This window comes from Pleurodeles waltl, chromosome 10 (genome assembly GCF_031143425.1).
Source record: "Pleurodeles waltl isolate 20211129_DDA chromosome 10, aPleWal1.hap1.20221129, whole genome shotgun sequence".
In the NCBI taxonomy this organism is placed as follows: domain Eukaryota; kingdom Metazoa; phylum Chordata; class Amphibia; order Caudata; family Salamandridae; genus Pleurodeles; species Pleurodeles waltl.
Window position 1 is genome coordinate 801,156,300 of NC_090449.1, and position 25,856 is coordinate 801,182,155.

Genomic DNA, 25,856 nt, shown 5'->3' on the forward strand with positions numbered 1-25,856 from the left:
ACTAGGTGTCCACATACATCCTGGATGTGCATTATAGCCGTGAGAAAGCAGCTAGGCTCTAAGGGTCCATGAGAAACATGTGTTCGCATAAATTGCACCGTTACAAAAATGCACAACCACTGTGCCTATTGGTGCTATGTAGTGTTTAACTTTCAATGACGTTGCATGTGTTAGCATTACAGTCCTTCTGTATTCACCTTTGACACACTGTTAGAAATGGGGTCTTTGGTTGACAGTCAGGTTACCCCCTGTTCAAGCAAGGACCCTCACTCTAGTTAGGATAAAAGAGAATCACCCTCAGCTAACCCCTGCTTACCCCCTTGGTAGCTTGGCAGAGCAGTAGGCTTAACCTCAGAGTGCTGGGCGTAAAGTATTTGTACCAACACACACAGTAACTTAATGAAAACACTACAAAATGACACAACACCAGTTTAGAAAAATAGGAAATATTTATCTAGACAAAACAAGACCAAAACGACAAAAATCCAACATACACAAGTCAAGTTATGATTTTTTAAAGGTTTAAAATAAAAAGAGTCTTTAGGTAGTTGTAACATCACACTAGCGCTGCTAGCGTGAAAATGTACCTGGTTTGCGGCAAAAATAACCCCGCACGGGCGGTGTGCGTCGAAAATAACCCGGCACGGGTATATGCGTCGAAAACAGCTCGGCTCGGCGAGGCGCGTCGAAAAAGCCAGCCACGCGACGGTCCGAAGTCCCGCGGCGCTGGTTGCGATCTCTCAGCCTTCGTCAGCGATGCTGCGCGTCGTTTCTCCTGCTCCGGGCGTCGATTCTCCGGTCGCGTTTCCAGCGGCGTCGTTTCTCAGCTGCGGAGCCGGCGTCGCGTCGTTTTCTCAGCCGCGATCGGATTCGCGTCGATCTTTTCTCCGCACGGTGCTCGGTGCGTGTATTTTTGTCCTTAGGCTGCCAGCCTCTCCTTTCAGGGTCCCAGGAACTGGAAGGGCACCACAGAGCAGAGTAGGGGTCTCTCCAGAGACTCCAGGTGCTGGCAGGAAGAAGTCTTTGCTATCCCTGAGACTTCAACAACAGGAGGCAAGCTCTACATCAAGCCCTTGGAGATTTCTTCTTCAAGATGGAAGGCACACAAAGTCCAGTCTTTGCCCTCTTACTCAGGCAGAAGCAGCACTGCAGGAAAGCTCCACAAAGCACAGTCACAGGCAGGGCAGCACTTATTCCTCAGCGATCAGCTCTTCTCCAGGCAGAGGTTCCCCTTGATTCCAGAAGTGTTTCTAAAGTTTGTAAGTTTGGGTGCCCTTCTTATACCCATTTTAGTCTTTGAAGTCACCTTCCTTCAAAGGGGACTCACACCTTCTTGTGAAATCCTGCCTTGCCCAGGCAAGGCCTCAGACACACACCAGGGGGCTGGAGACAGCATTGTCAGAGGCAGGCACAGTCCTTTCAGATGAGAGTGACCACTCCACCCCTCCCTCCTAGCAGAGATGGCTAATCAGGAAATGCAGATCACACCCCAGCTCCCTTTGTGTCACTGTCTGGTGTGAGGTGAAAAACAACCCAACTGTCAAACTGACCCAGACAGGGAATCCACAAACAAGGCAGAGTCACAGAATGGTTTAAGCAAGAAAATGCTCACTTTCTAAAAGTGGCATTTCCAAACGCACAATCTCAAAATCAACTTTACTAAAAGATGTATTTTTAAATTGTGAGTTCAGGGGTCCCAAACTCCACCTGTCCATCTACTCTCTAGGGGAATCTACACTTTAATCATATTTAAAGGTAGCCCCCATATTATCCTATGAGAGAGACAGACCTTGCAACAGTGAAAACGAAATTGGCAGTATTTCACTGTTAGGACATATAAACCACATTACTATATGTCCTACCTTATCCATACACTGCACCCTGCCCTTGGGGCTACCTAGGGCCTACCTTAGGGGTGCCTTACATGTAAGGAAAGGGAAGGTTTAGGCCTGGCAAGTGGGTACACTTGCCAAGTCGAATTTACAGTGTAAGAATACACACACAGACACTGCAGTGGCAGGTCTGAGACATGATTACAGAGCTTCTTATGTGGGTGGCACAACCAGTGCTGCAGGCCCACTAGTAGCATTTGATTTACAGGCCCTGGCACCTCTAGTGCACATTACTAGGGACTTACTAGTAATTCAAATATGCCAATCATGGATAAACCACTTACATACAATTTAAACAGGAGAGCATATGCACTTTAGCACTGGTTAGCAGTGGTAAAGTGCTCAGAGTTGAAAAGCCAACAGCAACAGGTCAGAAAAACATAGGAGGCAGGAGGCGAAAAAGACTGGGGATGACCCTGCATAAGCAAAAGTCCAACACGACCCCCTACCAGCCTAAAGCCAGGGGAGAACAATCAATACCTTGATGTACTTCCCTGATTGGGGCGATAGAACAGGGACCCAGGCCCACAACAGCAGGGGCATGTTCCAGTTCTACGCCTTCCTGACTCCAGTTGGATCCCTCTGTCCATACTCTCAGGGCCCACTAAGCTAACCCATGGGGAATCCTTCTCCACATCTACAGACACCATCTGTGCAACACCTAACTTTACTTTGCTCACAGATGTATTGCAATGGGCAGATAGTACCACCAGGGCCAACACAGTGGTGTTGCCCACTCCACCCCTGGGGTGTGACTCTCGTCCTCCCCCCCCCAGGGGCAACTCTGTCCACCAGGACAGGAGGCCACAGTGGCCCCAGACAACTGTCAGGGATGAGAGCCCGACCTCAGGCCTCTCTAACCACTGTGACTGTGGAGAGTGGGGGGTGGTAGCCCCAGGTGCCTGGCACCCTTTGACCACTCTCTCTTCCACCAGGTCAGGGATGACAACCTGACCCTGGTCCTCCCCTCTGGGGCTCTGTACCCTCCCTGCAGAAGCGGCACCCCCAGAGTCAAAAACTGTCAGGGTGCTTGTAGAAGCAGTCCTGCACAATTCTTCCATCAGTGCAGGGATGTTAACCTGCAACTGATCCTCCAACCTGGGGTCTGTACCTTCAGGTTGGACCAGGGCCAGGGGTGAGGCTTCCCTCCCCCTGCCCTCTCTTCTGGGGTCCTGAACCACCCAACTAGGAGCGGCCCCCCCAGAAGACAACATGGTAGGGGCACTGTTAGCAGTAGCCCCTTCCTCCAGGTCAGGGGGGACACCCTTAACCTGGCCTCCCAATCCAGGGCCTGTACCCACAGACTGGATCACTGCCTGGCAAACCAGGACTTCTTGGGGGGCATACCTACCCCCTACCAGGTCAGAGTTTACCCTCTGGACCTGGTCATCCAACCCAGGGTCACCACCCTGCGGTTGAACCACTGCCTGGCACACCAGGACTTCCTTGGGAGCACACTTACCCCCCATCAGGTCAGAGTTTACCCCCTGAACCTGATCATTCAACCCAGAGTCACCACCCTGCGGTTGAACCACTGCCTGGCACACCAGGACTTCCTTGGGAGCACACTTACCCCCCATCAGGTCAGAGTTTACCCCCTGAACCTGATTATTCAACCCAGAGTCACCACCCTGCGGTTGAACCACTGCCTGGCACACCAGGACTTCCAGGGGGGCACACTTACCCCCCTCAAGGGACACACTGTCCCGAAGGGCCACACAAGAGTCTGGCTGGCGCAGGTCTCCTGACCTCTGCCCATCTGACAGAGTCTGGATTCCCCCCAACCCAGAAATGGTCTTACCAAGGTCATTCATGGGGGGCTCTGCTCTCAGAGCTGACCCCTGACCCTCCAGGTTCTCCACTGGGGTCCGCAACCCCCTCTCAACCCTCTGTCTGGACTTCTGCACCCCCTCACTAGGAGTGGTACTGCCAGACACCAGAACTGGTGGGACGCTGGCTACAGCCGCCCCCCCAAGTTCTCCTGACACTGTGGGGTCTCCCTCAACAGATGGCCCTATGGTACAGGCTAGGCTCCCCTCCTGGTGTTCCCGCAGGGAACCCTCCAGGACCTGGGACCGGATCTCGGGCACCTTGGGCCTCAACCCATCCCCATTCCCTCTCCTCTGAGACTGGACATGGGGTCCCTCACCCATCCCACTACACTGGGACCTACCTGGGACACTACAATCCTTCCCTACCTCACCTGGTTGGGAACTACCTAGACCACTCCTCTCAGGAGCACCCCCAAATGCCTCTTCAGACTCTCTGGTACTCACCCAGAAGTCTGCCTCCATTGTAAGCTCCCTGGGGTCAGAGAACTCACACTCCACCTGGTGTTGGCATAGCTCTGGAAAATAAGGACTAGACATATGCTCTCCAGCAATTACATCACTCAGCCCCTCACATGAATTAACCAAAGTACCCTTCACCCAACCATCCAGTGACTCTGCTTTGACAAAGCACCCCACATCACCCTCCTGAGACTGGTGAGACAGTACCTGACTGTCCCTGACACTCAACCCACACTCTTCTGGGATGTCTTCACACTCCATAACCAGGACTTCTACCTGGGGGGAACCCCTCTCCCTGTCACTCTCAACTAGAGTCAGTAGAGTGTCCCTCCCACCAGTAGGAATATGATTCCCCATGCCAGTTCCCCAATCCACCTCAGGGACCCTGTGCATCACTGGAGCTACCTCATACCCCTGAACCTCCTGGCGTGTGTTAACTCCCTCCTTCAAGTAGGGCACCACCTCTCTGGGCATGTGCACTTCTGCAGCATCACTGGATATACAATTGTTGCTGCCACCATTCCAGCTGGACTCAGCCCTCATGACTTCCAGCTCTTTCAATTTAAGCTCGTAAGCATAAATCATTTTTTTAATCTCTAAGTCCCTCCTCCTTTCTGCCAGGACTAAGGCCCTCTTCTCCTCGGCCCTCTTAAGCTCTTCCAGACTCCGGATTCGAGCTAGGAGCCTATCATCTCTTTCTGTTCCCTCCTCAGGGCCACTGCCCTCCTCTTTGGAGTAGTCCTCCTCCTCAGAGTAGTTATCCTCCTCAGACTCATTTGGTGGTGTTGCCTGACAACGTTTCAATTCATCCTGAAACAGGGCTGACTCAAGATCCTCCCTTCTGGATTCCTTGTTCACAGCCAGTCCCCTTTCCATGCAGAATGCTTTAAGCTGCCACTTTTTATACATAGATAGGTGCCAGAAATTGACTTCCATTTCTGCAAAGGCTTCACAACCAAAAAACAAAGTCCAAAAATATTATCAATACTTCCAGGAGGACATCAGAGAACAAAAAGCAGAATCACAAGACAAGTAGTATGTGGTCACGTAGTGGTCTGAGATCAAAACAGTAGTGTACACTTAATTACTGTATGTCAAGTACAAATACAAGTCCAAATCCCGACCGCTGGTCACCAATGTTAGAAATGGGGTCTTTGGTTGACAGTCAGGTTACCCCCTGTTCAAGCAAGGACCCTCACTCTAGTTAGGATAAAAGAGAATCACCCTCAGCTAACCCCTGCTTACCCCCTTGGTAGCTTGGCAGAGCAGTAGGCTTAACCTCAGAGTGCTGGGCGTAAAGTATTTGTACCAACACACACAGTAACTTAATGAAAACACTACAAAATGACACAACACCAGTTTAGAAAAATAGGAAATATTTATCTAGACAAAACAAGACCAAAACGACAAAAATCCAACATACACAAGTCAAGTTATGATTTTTTAAAGGTTTAAAATAAAAAGAGTCTTTAGGTAGTTGTAACACCACACTAGCGCTGCTAGCGTGAAAATGTACCTGGTTTGCGGCAAAAATAACCCCGCACGGGCGGTGTGCGTCGAAAATAACCCGGCACGGGTATATGCGTCGAAAACAGCTCGGCTCGGCGAGGCGCGTCGAAAAAGCCAGCCACGCGACGGTCCGAAGTCCCGCGGCGCTGGTTGCGATCTCTCAGCCTTCGTCAGCGATGCTGCGCGTCGTTTCTCCTGCTCCGGGCGTCGATTCTCCGGTCGCGTTTCCAGCGGCGTCGTTTCTCAGCTGCGGAGCCGGCGTCGCGTCGTTTTCTCAGCCGCGATCGGATTCGCGTCGATCTTTTCTCCGCACGGTGCTCGGTGCGTGTATTTTTGTCCTTAGGCTGCCAGCCTCTCCTTTCAGGGTCCCAGGAACTGGAAGGGCACCACAGAGCAGAGTAGGGGTCTCTCCAGAGACTCCAGGTGCTGGCAGGAAGAAGTCTTTGCTATCCCTGAGACTTCAACAACAGGAGGCAAGCTCTACATCAAGCCCTTGGAGATTTCTTCTTCAAGATGGAAGGCACACAAAGTCCAGTCTTTGCCCTCTTACTCAGGCAGAAGCAGCACTGCAGGAAAGCTCCACAAAGCACAGTCACAGGCAGGGCAGCACTTATTCCTCAGCGATCAGCTCTTCTCCAGGCAGAGGTTCCCCTTGATTCCAGAAGTGTTTCTAAAGTTTGTAAGTTTGGGTGCCCTTCTTATACCCATTTTAGTCTTTGAAGTCACCTTCCTTCAAAGGGGACTCACACCTTCTTGTGAAATCCTGCCTTGCCCAGGCAAGGCCTCAGACACACACCAGGGGGCTGGAGACAGCATTGTCAGAGGCAGGCACAGTCCTTTCAGATGAGAGTGACCACTCCACCCCTCCCTCCTAGCAGAGATGGCTAATCAGGAAATGCAGATCACACCCCAGCTCCCTTTGTGTCACTGTCTGGTGTGAGGTGAAAAACAACCCAACTGTCAAACTGACCCAGACAGGGAATCCACAAACAAGGCAGAGTCACAGAATGGTTTAAGCAAGAAAATGCTCACTTTCTAAAAGTGGCATTTCCAAACGCACAATCTCAAAATCAACTTTACTAAAAGATGTATTTTTAAATTGTGAGTTCAGGGGTCCCAAACTCCACCTGTCCATCTACTCTCTAGGGGAATCTACACTTTAATCATATTTAAAGGTAGCCCCCATATTATCCTATGAGAGAGACAGACCTTGCAACAGTGAAAACGAAATTGGCAGTATTTCACTGTTAGGACATATAAACCACATTACTATATGTCCTACCTTATCCATACACTGCACCCTGCCCTTGGGGCTACCTAGGGCCTACCTTAGGGGTGCCTTACATGTAAGGAAAGGGAAGGTTTAGGCCTGGCAAGTGGGTACACTTGCCAAGTCGAATTTACAGTGTAAGAATACACACACAGACACTGCAGTGGCAGGTCTGAGACATGATTACAGAGCTACTTATGTGGGTGGCACAACCAGTGCTGCAGGCCCACTAGTAGCATTTGATTTACAGGCCCTGGCACCTCTAGTGCACATTACTAGGGACTTACTAGTAATTCAAATATGCCAATCATGGATAAACCACTTACATACAATTTAAACAGGAGAGCATATGCACTTTAGCACTGGTTAGCAGTGGTAAAGTGCTCAGAGTTGAAAAGCCAACAGCAACAGGTCAGAAAAACATAGGAGGCAGGAGGCGAAAAAGACTGGGGATGACCCTGCATAAGCAAAAGTCCAACACACACCATGATATGTCTTCACATTGATGTGTCCTATGCAGCACCCACAATTGACCTGAAAGAGCCATATTGAAATGTGTCCACTCCTTGGCTAGAATTTGCACATTCACCCATGTTCCTTGACTTGAATTGTACAGTTAGAACACGTGATGCAGGGCCACTTGTCCAGAGGATGTGTGCATAAGTGTGACTTCACATGAAACATCAATGGTCAGATGTCAGGAACAGGTCCATTTTGGTCTTTTTATACAACAAAACGGACGATCTTGTGCATGCAGACGTCGGGTTACCTTTCTTTTACTCATTAAACAATTGATCAGATTATGGCAATTACAGCAATATTCAGCACACTGCGCCTTGTATATTTTGTAACTAACTATGCATATAAGCCCAGCTAAGCAATTTTACCAGAAAACATGTTTAATGGTTTTCATTAGTTTCGGATTAGTGCGGTTTACAGTGGTGTATTACAGTAGTATCCGTTTACGCATTTATAGCCTCAGTCACAGTTTCCCTCCATTTACCCATTATTTAATGATGGCGCGCTCTGGGCTGCAAGCCTGTCAATGACGTGGAATTTTGCCTGCAGCAGTAACCATTAAAAGGCACGCTAGGATAAATGTGCATCTTTATTTCGTCCCAGTTCTGCTGTTTTGAAAATACATAAGCACAAATTGTAGCATATGCCGTGTGACAGTCAAACGTGTCATGTTGATTTAAACTGTGAACGCACACAAATAGCAATAAAGTAGGAAGGAAGGAACTCTTCAAGCATATGCAAACAGACACATTTGTGAACATTCAGGAAAATTGAACATAGATTGTTAGTGTTCGATTGTTTTTTGTTTTTTTGTGTGGCAAAAGTGCTAACAGAATAACACACGCCAATGTTTTAAAGGCATTGGATGTTGAATAATTTTGGAGAATAGTAAACATTCTATTTTATCTCTGCAGCATAATTTGAAGTATTTTATAGAATACAGGAGTATAAATGAATAGAGAAAAATGCACATTATATATTAATGATTTCTGTACCACCTTCAAATGATATTGCCCTAACGCTTTCCCCATCAGTCTTTCAGTGAGTTTGAACGTGATCACTAAAGGACCAGCCGTTTCCATAAAATCAAATCAAATCCCCACCCCCTCTAAATTAAATCTGTCTTTGCCCCAAGAGACTTGTCACTTCATCAGCTTTCTACTTGTAGTATATGGAGGGACTGCTGCTGTCCTAATGTCACAGCTAAGCCAGTGTAATTTAAGGTGCCATTGGAAGCCTTCCTTCATTAATATATGAAAAGTGCTACTTAGGAATCTAAAAATGCCTAATTCAGCTTCCTTTCCTGACATAAGATCATATTTGTGTGAGAAAGCCGTCAAAGAAGAAGAATTTTCACTTTTTTAACTATTGTTTTTCTAGGTGAACATTTTAAATGATTGCACATATGCGGCAATCGGATATAAATTAAAACGAGTTAGAAGACACCCTCAGAAGTCACCCCACAGTAAGAATAGCAGAGCCACAGTCTAACACGACTTCAAATAGCATTGTGGTAAATTATTAACACTAACAATCCACGCAAACTGGTTAGAAAAGATAATAAATGAACACGACTCTGTTCACAAACCAAAAGGTGATTTTACAAGGTAAGCACATGCACAGAAGGTACACACTTGAAGGGAAAGTGGAAGAAAGACGAGAGACTATTATCTATATATTACTAAGGCCAACTGCAACCAACATAGCCTGTGTTTAAATAACTCAATCTTCCAGTCAGTCTTCCAGACCTATAAACTCAAGTAAGATCCTCAGGTATTTTATGAAGGCTGGCTGCAATGGTTCACACAGACGTGATCTGTGCACCCTTTTCAGGATGAAATCAGTGCGGGATAGATGTGCTAAATACGTCTGCGGTTGTCAAGTCCACCTTTCTCAAAATCAAAATCTTTGTGAACGCACATTCACAAGGTTTCGTGTACCAAAGATCAATTGTGAGCCTGGGATGCATTTCAGCAATGTGCACTTCCATACACCCTGCGATCTAGAAGGAGGAGGGAGCATGAAAGGGCCATTTCACACTTATGAATCTCAATCACATGTACCAGTGCTTTGCAACTGCAGTCATAAACAATTGATGCCATACCTCCTCGTCACTGGCACTGGGTTTATAAAGTGGAAACCATCCATGAGGTTCAGCTCCCACTTGTGGATTCAGGAGTTCATTGGGAACATATAATTATCCAGGGGGAAATACATAGCTTGGGCAGTTACGTATAGTTGAACACATTGTGCATATTTCACAAAAGTGTAAAATATATATATATATATACACAGTATATGTGTGTGTGTGTGAGTTAGCATAACATAAAATTGGATTTGGCGATGGGAAGGTGAGCATCTGTAGTTAGAGCCATAAACAAGGATATGCAAAACAAATTTGGTTATCACTTGCGAATAGACTTTCTGAAAATATGTAAAAAATCAAAACTTCAATTACTGAGAGCATTAACGACCACCCCAATAAACCTGACACAAATAAGTCATTCAGTATATCAAAGTGCACCACACGTCCATGGTATGCTGTAACAGATATCCCCTATATTATGCTAAAAAACAAAATCAGAACACTAAATTACTGTGAAAAGAGTACATTTCCACTTTCCCAAATTTATACTTGCCTGATATAGCAAGCATTGGCAAATCCAATATGTCTCACCTATGGACGAGCCATTGGCTTTGCCATTGTGTTTTAGCCACGTTGTACATCATTGTTGTTTATTCAGCATGGCTAAGGATTAGTGTTGTAGAGGAGTGTGGAATGTTGTAGAGTACAGTGTCATAGAGTAGAGTGGTATGGTGTAGAACGGAGTGGTGTAAAGTGGAATGGTGTGGAGGGGCATACAGTACAGTGGAGGGGAGTAGAGTGGAGTATCAAAGAGTGGGATGCTATAGAGTTGGGTGGAGCAGAGTGGAGTGGTGTAAACAGGTGTGGAATGGTGCAGAGGCTGTTAAAGAGTGGAGGGGTGTGGAGCAGAGAGGAGTGCCATAGAGTAGAGTGTCATATAATGAAGTGGAGTAGAGTAGTGTGTCTTAGAATAGCATAGAGTGGCGTAGAGTGGAGTGTGATAGATTACAGCATGCATGGGGTGGTAGTGCACTGCTATTACAGACAACACATTTTCATTTGAAAAAACTGTTAAATTTGTATAGACATAGTTTTACTGATAAAACTATACAGCGCACAAACTAAAATGTGTGTAAATGGCATTACCTAGTGTATTTATTTGTTCTGAATGTAGTCAAAATAAATTTCTAGAACATTTCAGAATTGCAAAAAAGGTGCTTTTCTTTGTGCTTTCCCTATTCTGACATATTCGGAAATATTTACACAATTCATTTGCATTTTGTTATGTGCTAGAAAAACACTTTTCCTTTCAATCCCCTGGATTGTCAGATAAGCTCTCTCACTTTGAAGTCAGAGAAAGACAGAGCCTGACATTTGACCTCTGTCTTTGAATGCTCAACAAATGTGACAAGCTAAGAAAAAAGTTTATAGGCCTTTTTACAGAAAGTGAGCACTTGCTGAAGAATACTGTAAATATGCCACGCTCCACAGGTGGGACCACTCAGAATATGCAGCCTCAAACAAATAAAGCCAGCAAATAGAAAGCTGTCAACTGTGAGTTACATAACACAAAACCAATGGTAAGTAATGGGTGTAATGCATTCCCAGGGAATCTTTCAGAATGTCCCCAAGAAGCCTTAAGAAAATGAGACAGCTGAGCTACGGAGGTTTGTGCTATACCAATGACCTTGCAGGCGCATGAAACATGTGCTCGACTCTGTGCCAGAAAAGCTGATCATTATATTGCCCTTGTGTGGCATGTCCCGGGTATAAAAAGATGGATATACAATTCTGTCATTAATTCTTATTTATTTTACGTCATAGAAACTTAGCCAAGAATTATATAAAAACTTCATTGTTTACATAAGGCTGTGCCTTTTTGAATTGGCACCTGAGACCACAGTGTAAAATAACATGATAAATTATCTTTATGAATTGAACTCATACCTAAACAAACGGCAGTAAGTAGAATAGTCCTCAGTCTTTGAGCAGTCATTGGACAACCATAAAACATTTAAAAAATGTCTAAGTGTTTGGGAGTGTTAGGTATTGCAGATCACTTTTAAAACAAGTTTTTGAGACATCTCCTTCTTTAGCCTGTGTATCTTGCACCATAATAAACAGTTGTGAGATTTGATTTACCTTACTTGTACAGAGACCATTACTTTATCTTGCTTTCTAAGATGAAGCACAGTCAATGATGCATTTTAACAAACTGTTAAACTGTTAAATTCTTCAATTAAAGCCAAAGAGCATTGGCAGAGTCAGTAGGTAAGGGTGGGCCTGTAATGATTTTTATTTATAATTGTTTTCAAACTTAAGCGATATGTATAAAATACCTTGAAAACCTTTATAAAAGGATAAAATTCAGTAGTGGCCTAGCAGGCTGGGCTCACTAGCCCTTGCCCTGAAGTTCACTCCATTTCAGATGACTATGCACATGTGATCAGGCAAAATGGCATCACTCAATGCAAGATAGCCAGTGGATGAAGTTGGCTGGCTCTTTGCCCGATGCTGTATGTTGTAGAGGGAGAAGCTAAATGGCAATGATACTTGAAAAGACCACTGAATGAATATATGGATTTTATTAGAATTGTACTTTTAAAACATGGGCTAATGCTGTCTATATTCAGGCTTTTTGGTTGGGACTTTGTATTTAGTAGGGCATTATATATATATATACATATATATATATACATATATATATATATGTATATATATATCATTCATGAACAGTGAACAACAGCTTCCATGGCTAGCCGGCATTCTTGACCTAGTATCAATGGTGCTGGTGTAGAAGACCTAACATTAGTTGAGTGCCATTGTGTAACTCATCTGAATTTCATCAGAATGCCACTGTAGATGAACTTGAAAAATTCCGAGCTCAGTAGAACCAGTGCTCGTTTGAAATAACCCATTGATTTGCAGGTAGAATGTTAGATCTGTGACAAAGAAAATGCCCCACTGAACCCAATACTATGTTGCCACTCAATAACCATAATATTTCTTGTGGTCCAATTAAAAGAGAGATAGTGCATCTTCATCCAGAAATATACATGGCCCAGACAAGTTTGTATCCTAGCCTGAGTTGCTGATCATTTTCCAGCTGGCCATTAACATCGGCAAATATGGTGTTTTACCTAATGTTGATGACTTCATATTCTGGCATGGATTGGCTGCACATAGTCAAATGTTGGCAACCCTTCTTTAGAAACACCTCATTATCTTGTTGTTTTTTAGCTTACAATATCCAGTTTTCTCTCCCTCTAGTTACTCATGCTTTACTTTATTTGCATTTCTTGCATCCCCTCTGTATGTTTAATTGAAATAAATTACATAGTAAATCTCAGACATAAGAAACCCTAAGAACTAATCCTAATGGATGTCACAGTCCTTGTATTGTGTCTGTGCACCAGTAAGAATGTATATGTATATTCTCAGTGACATGTGGAGGCTATTCAGCAGTGATAATGTCCTAACCTACTGGAGGTACTGCTAAGCACCGAGAGTGACTCCTTTGTGGGGTTCACCTTGGAGTAGCAGTTACCACACACCAGGGAGGTCCGGCTACCTGCAACTAGTGTTTGTATACGAGTGGAGTTCTCGGGTCTAGGAGTCCACAAATGGTGCTGCACAAGTCAATCACCAGTCTTCAGAGTGCATCAGTCTGTGGGGTGCGTACAAAAGTGACGGTGATGTAGCCTTAAGGAAGTGGTGTTATTTGATGCTCGAGAATAGACTGCATCAATCAGCGATCCTTCTGGAATATTGAAGTAAGCCTGAGGAAGATCACAAAGAGTGGCAGGGTAGAAGAGTAGAATAGAGACAGTGGTTCTGGGCCCAGGCTTTTCCTCCCCATACACGTCTCTTGAGACCCAAAAATGTAAGACAGGTTGGTTAGTAGGGAGAAAGGTAGAGACTGACATTCCAGCGGGTAATGTGACCTATGATAGGAGGGGGACTTGACTGGAAGGCAATCCCTTATGTGGAACAAAAGGTCACAAGCAAGGCATACCATTCATATTATACAGACAATAATATTTTAAATCTCCAATTAAAGGAAACATTGTGGCGCATGCCTCGGTTTTGCTAGTGCAGGGGAGAATGGATTGCATAAATAAGAGAAGGTGGGCCTCTTCAGTGGTTTCACTGTCTCCGTGACTCATCCAACGGCGACTGGGCTGGAGAGAGAGAAACCTAAGGTGGGAGGGAAGGAGCAGGAGGCCAGTGTCCAAGTGATGTGGATAGGCGAGGGGGATTCAGAACTGATGGGGTTTGACTAGCAGGAAGTCAAGACTATCAGTGTAACAAAATGTCACAACTAATGCAGACAAAGCAAATGCAACCCATAATAGTTAAATTCTCCAGTCAAATTAAGAGAACGTGAAGAGGCCTGATGCTCACTGGCTTGTGGAATAGAATGGATTCGAGGAATGACTTCAGGCAAGCGAGTCTTTACCTGCATCCCGAGATATATGAACCAAAAGTTGGTTATGAAGGCAATTCAGTTTAAAGTGTATTCTTTCTGTCAAAGGTCTGTGAAAATAATCTCTTGTTTGTGCAATATAGTATTTTATACATACATAGATCAAAGTGAGAAGAAGCATTTTAAGTATGCTTTAAAAAAATTGTGGAAGTTGGAAAAACCGGCATGCACTACCATATGTTAACTGGGTTGTCTATAAAAATGATTGATAGTTATCAATGCAAACAGTTGGAAAAAACAACTCTAACAAGCATGACGTAATCTGGGTCACTGGTAATTTCTCTGGGCACATTCCATCATTTTAGATCATCTCTGCATTACAAACATGAACTAAACATATGCAAATCAGTCTAGACCCGACCCAAAAAGGAGCAGTCCGTCTTGAGTTACAAGGTCTTGCCTTTATTAATGAGACAAGGTAACAGCAGGCACATTGAAGCTCTGTTCGCCTTTAAGGAGCAGCATGAGCCCAAATGCCTAATTGAACTTGAAACCAGGCTTTGGGTAGACCAGCACCTCCAAGTGCAAACAGGTATTTGCTGAATATGTATACAAAGTTGAATACACTGACTTCGTGTGCATTGCATTGCTTGATTTTGAAGCCCATCTACCTTTACAAACCTCAGTATATCTTGATCCCACCCCAAAGGGGTCAGTCCGGCGAGAGATTCTAGGCTACGCCTGTTCTGGAGTACAAGAACCCCAGATATTGTAATCAGTGAGGAGTGGGTTGAGTCTCTATTACACTGCTGTTGAATAGCAAGGAGCATTTGATGTTTCCCCAAACAATAATACCACATTAGCAATTTTTAAAGTATAGAAATGCGGTTTAAAACACAGTTTTGTAGATACCTGTTTAAAAAACAAACCCTTTCCTGATATGCAAGGTAGCGCTTCGTCTTTCAAATTCTGTCTGACAATCCATATAGAAGCGGCACCCTTCTGTATCCTTTTTGCCTTCTGTATCCTTTTTGCCTTCTATTCTTCTGATTCATTAATTTGCAACACAACTGCTGCTGAGCCCCATATTCTTGGTTCTCAGACACATAAAGAATGTGGTCCTTCTCAGACAGAAACTGACAAAAGCGTGGCAGAACCAATAGGAGGGACGGGGCTGAAGTCTTGTAATGGGAGTCAATTTCCAAGGCTATTTACTTATATAAGAATTGACCGGGTTTGCTGTCAGTAACGTGAACTCATTGACCTTCACCTTTTTTATTTGCAGTTACACTGGGCTTCGAAGCATAACTGCGAGGGTAATCGATTAGTGGCACTGGCTGCAAATGTGCTCTATAGTGCCATTTCGTTTGTGTAATTGTATTCCTGCACGAGGGCGCTGTACAAAACATACTTGACATGTTTTTTTTTCTTCTCGTGCAATAAGTAAAATAAATAGAGGAAAATAAAGTATTAAATAACAATCCGATAAAGATAGACAAAAAAAATAAAGAAAAAGAATGAACACTTCTTATATTATGGCACCTACCGTGCATAAAGGCATCACATTTAAGACCATGGAAAGCTGACGTTGTCACTGTCTTTGGCCTAGAATGGCCTATCAGGAACCTCAAGTAAAACACATAAGCTAATGGGAACACAGTCTCGCACTGAGTACTTGTATACCTAGAAAATTCCAAGGGGTACTGTCTGCAGTAGAAAGTATGTAACAGCAACTGAGCTAAGAGATGTATAAAATAGTTTTGAAGATCCGGTAGTATTATAATTTAAAATGGATTTGTCCTAGGAGTTGAATTTGTCTACAACGGTAACTGCTCCCTCCGTGGGAGGTGGGAGGTCTCTCTAACCATGTATGAGGAGCTAGTGCACTTGACTTTCCCTTTATCGCTGAACATTCTCCCAGGGTTTAACATTGGCAACAGAGACCTTAGTATGAAAACCTATGACTTTAATGCTGAACCACACCCTTATTACTCACCAAATGGGTCTACTCTGGGAAATACTCTGTGAATTAAGAGCAAAGTAGAAGAGCTGGAGTGGAATAATATTTAATGAGGAAAGTCGCAGCTCTAAGAATATGAAACTGATTCAACTTGTCTGTTTTAGTGGTGCAGCAATAATAGTTTAGTTGTGATAAGAGACATGGCAGAGAGTCCATAGGCAGAGTTTGTGTTTTTCCTATATCCCATGAGTAAGAAATTGGTTTAATAGTTGAGTGTTGTCAAAAGCCTTCTCAAGCAACAACCACAATCCTAGTCAGGGTGAATCTCGAAAAGCACAAAATTAATTTGTGCTTAAACCTCTGGTAGCTTGGCACAAAAGTAGTCTGGCTTAACGTAGGGGCAATGGGTTAAGTGTTTATGCAGCACACAAACAGTAACACAGTGAAAACAGAACACAAGAAAAATCCTACTCAAATGTAGAAAAATAGAGTACATTTTAGTAAATAAAATGATGCTGAAACTAATTAAATCTAATCAGTAGAACTTGAAATACGCAATTTCAAATTTTTAGATAAGTATAGCGCCTAAAAGCACAAAGTGCCACTTGCAGTCATCTGTCCGGGCTAGATTGGAAAAGTTCAGGTTAGCTGCGATAGAGCGTGTGTTGGATATAGTTACCTTCTCAAAGTCTGGCACAAAGAGTCCAGTTCACAGTGGAGAAGGCTGTGAGGAGCAATGAGAGCATCACAGATGGTCATCGCCGTAGTGCGAAGAGCAGGCTGGTCATCATAAACGATGGCCACTGTAGTGCGAAGAGTTGGGTTCACTGGAGCTTCATGTTGGCAGTTGTCACAGGTGGCAGAGTCTTGATCCTTTACAGTTGTGAAGAGCGCAAAGATGTCATTTTGCATTGCAGAATAGTGCACTCTGAAGCCAGCCAAAGGTCCAGGACCTGAGGAGCCACCAGTCTGGCATCAGGGACTCATTCTAGCAGAGGCCAGTAGGGATCAGACCAGTCCAGTTGCAGGAGGTCAACTGGCCAGTTGCTGGGAGGTCTCTGGAACATGTTGTGTCCCTGTAGCTCAGAACAGGAGGTCAATATACTGACCTTTGGAATTACTAAGGTTAGCCTGGGATGAAGGTAGAAGGCCCAAACTTACTTCTCAGAGAACAGAACAGGCCTCAGGCAGCAGGACAGTCCTCTGAAGAACAAGCCACACATCAAATAGTACAGCAGTCCTCTGGGAAAGAAGGCAATCCTCCTCCTGTAGTCCACGGGTCTAGGAGTGTACTGAAGATGTGGTTCAAGAGGTCCAATATTTTATACTGAGCCAACCTTTGAAAAGGGGGTGACATACTGGCTACCCCCACATCTGATTCTGGAAAGCTCTTCCCTTCTCTGTCCAGGATCCAAGTAGTCTAGGGCGACAAAATCCTTGTGTCAAGTTCCTTTGTGTGCTAGAGGCAGCCCTGTGAAATGTAAGTGGGGAAGGGAACTTCTCCACGCCACTCATCCTGGCAGGATGCTCCATCCTGCCAACCTCACCTTTTCTCTCACCTCACTGTCTGAGAGGAATACACCAACGCTAACTACCATGTTATTCACAGTCATGTGACAGGACACATGCGGCAGGTACCAAATGTTTAGGACAACAAAGCACCAACTTTCTAAAGGTGACAGATTCACGATTTTGACTTGAAACCCGACTTTACCATTAAAGAGGATTTTGAATTACAGATCATTTGAGTCCAAAATTTGACATTCAGAACTGTTTTCAATAAAAAATTATCACTTAATAAATTAAATAAGGTAACACAATGTTATCCAATGGGAGAGTTTTGCCTTGCAGTAGTGAAAATCTAATTTTGGATTTTTTCAGCACCATGACATGTAAAACGTAAACACATGTCCTACTTTTTAGATACAGGGTAGTCTGCCCTATGGGCGCATTAGAGCCTTCCTTAGAGGTGAGCTATATATATATATCAAAAAGGAAGAATCAGGTCTGGCAAAAGGATTATTGTGCAAGGCTGAAATGGCAGTTTTAAAACTGCATTACAGGCTGCAGTAGCAAGCCTGAGACATGTTTTGAAAGGCTACGTCAAAGGGTGGCACAATGAGTACTGCAGGCCTACTGCTAGCATTTAATTTATAGGCCCTGGGTACATTTAATACCATACACTAGGGGCTTACAAGTAAATTAAAGAGGACAATCAGCTCTAAGCCAACTGTGCCATGCTTTACACGGAGAGCTCAAGCACTTTAACACTTGTTAGCAGTGGTAAAGTGCACAGAGACCCAAAGCCAACAAAAACAAATTTAGAAAAACGTTTATTGGTGAGACTGCAGAAAGTGCCAAATCCAACACCATGAATGACTTACATAAAGTGTATGGACCAAAGGAGATATGCACCACTTTTCCACTTCATCAGAAATAATGCCTTCTTCAAACTGAGGCAATTTACTGCCACAATTGCTTTAGTCATTGTGTAACTATTGCCACTGAAGTAACACTATGCTTGTTATTTTGTAGGCTAGCTGTATTGATGGTAATGAGTCCCAAAATGTACAGTCTCTTGAAACTCATTTCCTGGGACTTGTGTTAAGGTGTAAACGTCTAGCTATTAAAAACTTACAAGTATAGTACTAAAAAGGTTCACTTGAACAAATGATATTGACATTGCACAAGCCACCATAATATAATATAATATAATATAATATAATATAATATAATATAAATGTGCAGTGGATGCACAGAGGTTCATGTGGAAGGGTGGCAGGATGCTCAGTAGTTTTTACATACGGAGGAAGAATGAATCGAGGAAATGCAGAGATGGGGACGTGAGAGAGCATCAGGATGTCAGGAATGAATTAACTCTATTTGGTATGGGGAGTGAGGCAGGACACGAGGAGATGGGAATATTAATCACCTCAGAGTTCTGAAAAACATCTCCGAAAACTCGAGGTTCACTCAAGCTTTCTATTTCATGTGAGTCAGAAACATTACGGTTGCTCGCAGTTATCCATCAATAGTTCTAAATATTCTTTCTAAAAATTTTATTTGGCACATTTTCTTGGATTTCATGTTGTACAAAGTGACTTCTGTTTCAATAGTTCATGGGCATATTTTGTTCATATTGTAGGTATGGTCTTCATATTTCAGAATATATACACACACCAAAAATCCCTAAACTGGATTGCAGAAGGTATTACCACTGGTGATATAGATATTATAACTATGTTGTCAGAGCCTCGATGAACAACACTTTATAATAGTGTCAATTCTGGCTCATTTTGACAGGCATGATTCAATGGCTGAGGTATTTGTTGTCTACCAGAGTGAGTGGAGGAGCACAGAAGCGGAACTATCATCTCGAGATTGGAAATTGTCTAACACTAAATATTATGTTCATTCTATCTGTGATACTGAAGTTAATTTACAAATTCAGAAAAATGGATAGGCGCTTTTATCTAGAAGCAACAAGTAAATATTCCTACGAACCTGCATGTTTTTAAATCCAATAACGTTCCAAGATTTTTCTGCATCCTCTATATTACACTAATATTGCCTGATTTATGTAACTTAAAAAAAAAATGTTGGTTATCATGCTGAGTATGATCAAAATCAGAACACAATGTTGTCATTGTCCCAGATTGCAAGATCTACTCAAATCTCATTTCTGTTGAAATTGCGGCTGCTGATGCCGCATAAGTCTACCACTGTATAACTTGTATAACCTGGGGTCTTACTGACTGTTTTCTTTTGTGCAGATACTCTCCTTGATGACTTCCTGCTGACGTACACCGTCTTCATGACTACCAATGACTTCTGCCAGGCTTTGTTGCAACAATATCCTTTTATCGCTACTTGGTTGCACGGTAAGGTGCGCTGACTGAATTTACTTTTTTGCTGCCACATGAAACAACAGGACACTGTTAGAAGAAGACACTGCGCCCCTTCAGAATACTCATGGTTCCTGGGTCTCTGCTGGGATTCTCGGATTCACTGTTTCGCATTTTTGATTAAAAGTTCAACCCAAAAATGTTTAATCAGTCAATCATTGTTCATTTTAAAACCTAAAATTATTCTTTCCCATTGTTTTATATCACCTTCCAGGTTACTTAATGCTTCAGTAGTTTTCTGTTGGTTTAATTACTGGGTGTCAAAATTAAAATTTTCGTATGCATTTCATTGGTAAATATTTCGTCCTAATTGAGAAAAACAATTGTTGTGATAAATAGCATACTACTATCACAGGATTTACTTAGAAACAGATATACATACAACTACCAATCACAGGGGTAACAATAGTTCCCGCAGCACCCGCGGTGGAAGGGGGGGTGAGGAGTGGGGTCGAGCTCCAGGGAGTCCCTTGGGCTTTGTGAACGAGGGGGCCTGTGAGCTTCTTACTGGGCTTGAAGCGTTGGGGACCCTTCTCCATATACCTTGCAGAGGGGGCCCCTCAAGTTTCTTTATACCACTGCTACCATACGTCCTTTTATGTAAAAACTGAGTTTTGAGGCATCAAAACGAAAATGCAAAGACAAGAGTACCTAGTGGTCTGCAAAATCAGGCTCCTACACTCCAGTACTCTTTTAAAAATAAATATATTGATATGGTAAAGTACATACCTGGAAATGAAGAACTTCATCCACTTGCATTATGTACAAAGGAACCAAAATAAATGTAAAATTTATTCTTGGGGAAAAACAACTTTATATAATAAAACAGAATACGGAGTGAATCTGAACTGCAGATTTTTATTTCTGTTTACATGGGTTGTTCCCTATCTTAGATACGGACATAGAAATTAATAAGAATAACTTAAAACACATCTAATTATGTCCTATCACCAGGGTTTGCTGTAATGCTAGGACCCTGTAGTTGAAGCCGGTGAGCCCATTTTAAAAGGAAATCAGGAAAACCTATAAGACTGGATGCCTTTTCTTTATAAAAGTTGGTAAATGATCAATTAATTTATATCTCAAGCTTTTAAGGGCATAAGATAGTGACCTGTTGTACATTCATTTCATTATATAACTACTACAGTGTACTTTGGATAATATTTGTTAGAGTATTGTTTATTATGTTGTTCAGCTTTGTAGCTTCTTCAAAAAATATTCCTTCTTGAAGTTGAATAAAAGAGATGAAGTGGGTTATAGTTTTGTTCCTTTACGTTCAATCGCTTATATGATCTTTTCAATTTAGAGTAAAAATGATTGTATGTTTCTGGAGACTGCGTGTGGAAATCTATTACAGTAATCTCTTGGGCTTTTCGAATCCCCTAGTTTAAATACAAAAATTAGGATAATTGATTGAGTGAACTCTTTAGCTAAAAAGAGACTTTTATGGTCTATGATTCAAAAATTCGAACGGGTGATTAGTAATGAATATCTATATCAGATGTTGTCTGTGTCAATGACAATGGCCTGAAAATTTGAATATTAACTCAGTGTCAGGATAATTTGCCTTTGGTGGGATAGGCGAGTTTGCATCTGCATATTTCACTACAGCATTCCCAATAGCAGTGCAAAATATTGAATGTATTGGAAACAGAAAATAAATCTTTTTTCAGTACTTCACTACTACCTTTATCAGCATCAAGCATATCATGGTATTTGAGAGTCCAACATTTCTATACAAGGAAGATGCAATTAGTTTGCACAGTTGGGAGACAGAAACTTCCAAACAAATAAAAACATATATTACTCATGCTTTTTCCGCAGAAATGGCAGCAATACTTAGCCCAAATACAAAATTCAGCAAAATTCAGCCATGAGGCCACTAACTTTCAGCTCAATAAGTATCGCAGCATTACCTGAGATCATGAGATGACAAGCCCTATGAAGGCAGAGCGCTTTGTCTCTACTCATTGCCAGGGATACGACCTTCTGCATAATGTGCACTTCTGCTAAATGCTTTTCCTACAATTATGGGCTCAAGCTGAATCGAGGATGCTTAATCCCAAGAAGGGCAATTAACACATATTAATGCTTGAATGCAAGTAAGTCAACGACCTGTCTGGTTCTTGTCCGTGCCATTGTAAAATGATTGTGAGTAAAGAACTGTAGTTAGTGTCTGTAAGCATTCTGCTTGGCTGAGACAATAAACATCTTTGCAGTTTTTAGGAGTTACAGAGGTCAAATATGCATACAATGACCCAGGGGCTGTATTATATAAAGGATTTATTTGCCATAGCCTACGCCACAGTGCTCCTTTAACTGGTAGCACCGGGTGTATGCTTGGTCAGTACTCCTTATTATAGTTGATCTGCTGCCCCAAGGCAACCACAAACTCAGGCCTTCCCTGGTGGCAGCACATTAGTTAAAGGTGGGCAGGCTGCTTGAAGCAGCCCTGTTAGTCTTTCACTTTGAAGGCAGCATTTCAGCCTGCCTTTCAAAGGGGGCCAGAAATACCCATAAAGGCATTTGCAATGATTGATTTCACCCACGTGCAGGGAGATGTCTAGGGATCTATTGGGCCCCTTATCACTTTTTGAAGTGTGCTATCGTGGAACGTACAGCTGCACTGCCACGTTGTGGCATGCAGTGAGTGTGCCTTCTAACTACTCTTCCTCTACATACGCTCTGTATTATACTTATTTGTATATAAATGTATTACAGATGCAGGTACAGAGGGTAACTGTTCCCTAATTTGCATGAGGTCCACACCCTCATAAAAATGACAGAATGTCCCCTTGAGATTGTGTCAGTACTACATTCAAACTGGGACAATCTGTATTGTATAAATGGCAGTGCGAGCATCTACAGCCCCTTTTTTAATACCACAAAAGCCCAGAAGGTCAATAATAAGGGCACTTACCAGTTGCACCCCTGGTACTTTTCCCTAGCCTGGGAGCATGCAATGAATATGCCACACAAGGAGCTCTGTAAGAGACGTCTTTATTCCTCAGCATACTATTGCGCTCAGCACGCATTGCATCATAACTTTCATAACCACACCATAACATTCCCATCAGATTATGTTATTACTGTCTAGAGTCCACCCAGGACGGCAAGGGTCCCAGTGTGCGTGATATCAAAGACACTATGGGGGTCATTCTAAGTCTGGCGGGCAGCGGAGGCCGCCCGCCAGACTTCCCCCTCCGAAATACCGCTCCGCGGTCGAAAGACCGCGGAGGGTATTCTAAGTTTTTCCCTGGGCTGGCGGGCGGTCGCCAAAAGACCGCCCGCCAGCCCAGGGAAAAACTCCCTTCCCACGAGGATGCCGGCTCGTAATCGAGCCGGCGGAGTGGGAAGGTGCGACGGGTGCTGTTGCACCCGTCGCGTATTTCACTGTCTGCCAGGCAGACAGTGAAATACTTGTAGGGGCCCTCTTACGGGGGCCCCTGCAGTGCCCATGCCAGTGGCATGGGCACTGCAGGGGCCCCCATGGGCCCCGCGACACCCCCTACCGCCATCCGGTTCCCGGCGGGCGGACCGCCGGGAACTGGATGGCGGTAGGGGGGGTCGGAATCCCCTCGGCGGCGCAGCTAGCTGCGCCTCCTTGGAGGATTCCAAAGGGCGGCGGTACACTGGCGGGAGACCGCCAGTGTTGCCGGTCTGACCGCGGCTTTACCGCCGCGGTCAGAATGCCCTGCGGGGCACCGCCGGCCTGTCGGCGGTGCTCCCGCCGACCCTGGCCCTCAGAATGACCCCCTATATCTCCCTCTTTGTTGAATAAAAAGCACAAACAATATTAGTGTCATATTTCCTCAATGTGGTGCCAAGGCGCTTGTACTGGTTTGTGAGATCGGGTGGTATTGAGGTAGTTGAGGGGCACCTTCTTTGTGCAACAATGACATAGGCTCAGATGTGCGATCTGGACGTTCAGATGGGGTTGCCTCGCTTGTGATCTTAGGAGCTGATGAACATTGAGGTATGTGTTTAAAGTGTTATGAGTCCCGTTTGATGGATTTTCAGGGATGATGTGCTTTCACCATTTGTCCTTTGCACATCATGACCCTCAAAGGGTGGACAGCAAACAGAATTTCAGTTTTCTGCTACTTTGTGTGTTTAAAGACTACCTAGCCCCCTTCCTCAAAGACTGTGTCCTGGGTGCATCAGCCCTGATTGGCATTTATTTTCATTTTGCACTTTTGAGAAGTATCTGACACACAACCTTATCAGCATTCATTGAACGATCTGATGTCCATTGTGGTAGTTTGGTTCCAATTGCTCTCACAAATAGCAAGGTGGCAGAGCTCTCACCAGTTGTAGAGTGAGGAGTTGATCAACACACACAACGGGCTTGGCATAGAGCTTGGTTTAGGTTGATTCCCTCCATTGACGCTCGCTGAATTACCCTCTTGAGGGTGCCCATAAATTGTTCAACCTTGACTTTGGGCCACAGATGTGTACTGTTTTGATTCTTGACATAGAGTCGAACAAGAAACTTCTTGAATGCTTTTCTATTAAAAGGTGGGCTATTATCCGATTTTAGAATTGTGTGGATGCCCACGCTGCAAAGATGTCATAAAGTCGCTTGATGACGTTATCATTGGTTATTGATAATAAGCATCCCACATGAGAAAAATGTGTGTATTCATGAATGACTACTATGAGATGATGTCCATTTTCTAGAGGCTCAAAGATATCAACTCCAACTGTCTCCCAGGCATGCACATGAAGGTCTGACATTGTCAATAGATGCTGTTTCACTTTGGAGGGTAAACAGTTACAAAGGTGACATGGTTGTAGTTCTCTCTCAACTCGTTCATCTAGACGAGGGAACCACACTCAGTCTCTTCGGGGTCTCTTGGTGGCTACAGTGCCACAATAGACTTCATGGGCTAGCTCGATGACTTGCTGTCTCAGGCTCTCTGGTGTGATTCTTAAGCCTCTCAATATGGTACCCTCTCAGGGGACGGATAACTCATCCTGTAAATTGTTTGAATTTTTTAAATTCAACATCATCAGCAAAAGGTTGAATACTTTTCTCCCAAGACTGTGTTATAATGAGGTATTTGAGGATGAGCATGTCTTATCTGCTTTGATAGAAATAATCTGTTCAATGGATAGAGCAGCTGGTGTGCTGGACCTTACAATGAAGTTGAGATACTCTTCAGCTGCTTTCGATGTTGAACTGTGGCAATGTAGTGGCACTTGTGAAAACTAATCTGCAGAGTGTGTGTCTTTCCCCGGCTTGTGTACAGTTAGGTAGTCATACTCTTGCAGTCACAACCCCCACCTCTCAATGCAAGGGGACATCTTAGCTCTTGGGTTTCCAAAAGTAGTGAGCAACACATGGTGGTCCTGTGATGATAGTGAAAAGTTTCCCATATGAAAACACATGAAAATATTTGTGGGCCCACATTACGGCCAGACCCTCCTGCTCCGGCTGAGAGTAGGCACGTCCTGTTTTAGACAGGCTTCTACTGGCATAGGCCTCAATGTGTCTTTGGGCATTTGGATGGCCATTATGTTGAGCATGGATTGCCCCAGCCCCACCAGGCTCGCTTCTACTGTGATCTCAGTATGTAACTTGGGGTCAAAATAGGCCATTTCAGTTGTATTCTTAATCGCATGTTTTATTTCTTTGAAACTGTGATCACATTCAGGAGACCACTGGAATGGGACATTCCACTTTGTCTCTCAACGGGCCCTCACTGTAGCAAAGTTACAAATGTACCTTGAACAATAACTGGCCATGCCGAAGAAGGATTGTTGCAAGGTTACATGTTTTGGGGGGCAGGTAGATGACAGTGGCCTTATACAGATCAGGAGTCATTCCCCATCAGAGAATATGTGCCCAAAGAATTTGTTTGGTTTTGTGAAACTCACACTTTGCTACATTTAGAGTATGATGTGCATCAGCAAGTAATTGGCACCCTTGTGTAAGAGCCTTGTCATGCTCCTTTTGTGTTGCCTCAAATACCAGTATGTCATCATTGTAATCAAA

General features: G+C 43.8%; 1 protein-coding gene across 1 annotated transcript in view; it reads left to right on the forward strand.

The window, feature by feature from the left end:
* RAPGEF5 (Rap guanine nucleotide exchange factor 5) overlaps positions 1–25,856 on the forward strand; it is an 863,712-nt gene that overhangs the window by 706,083 nt on the left and 131,773 nt on the right. The window contains exon 12 of the mRNA XM_069211465.1: positions 19,727–19,805. Within this exon, the coding sequence (XP_069067566.1) occupies positions 19,727–19,805 (79 nt within the window). The remainder of the gene's footprint in view (positions 1–19,726; positions 19,806–25,856) is intronic.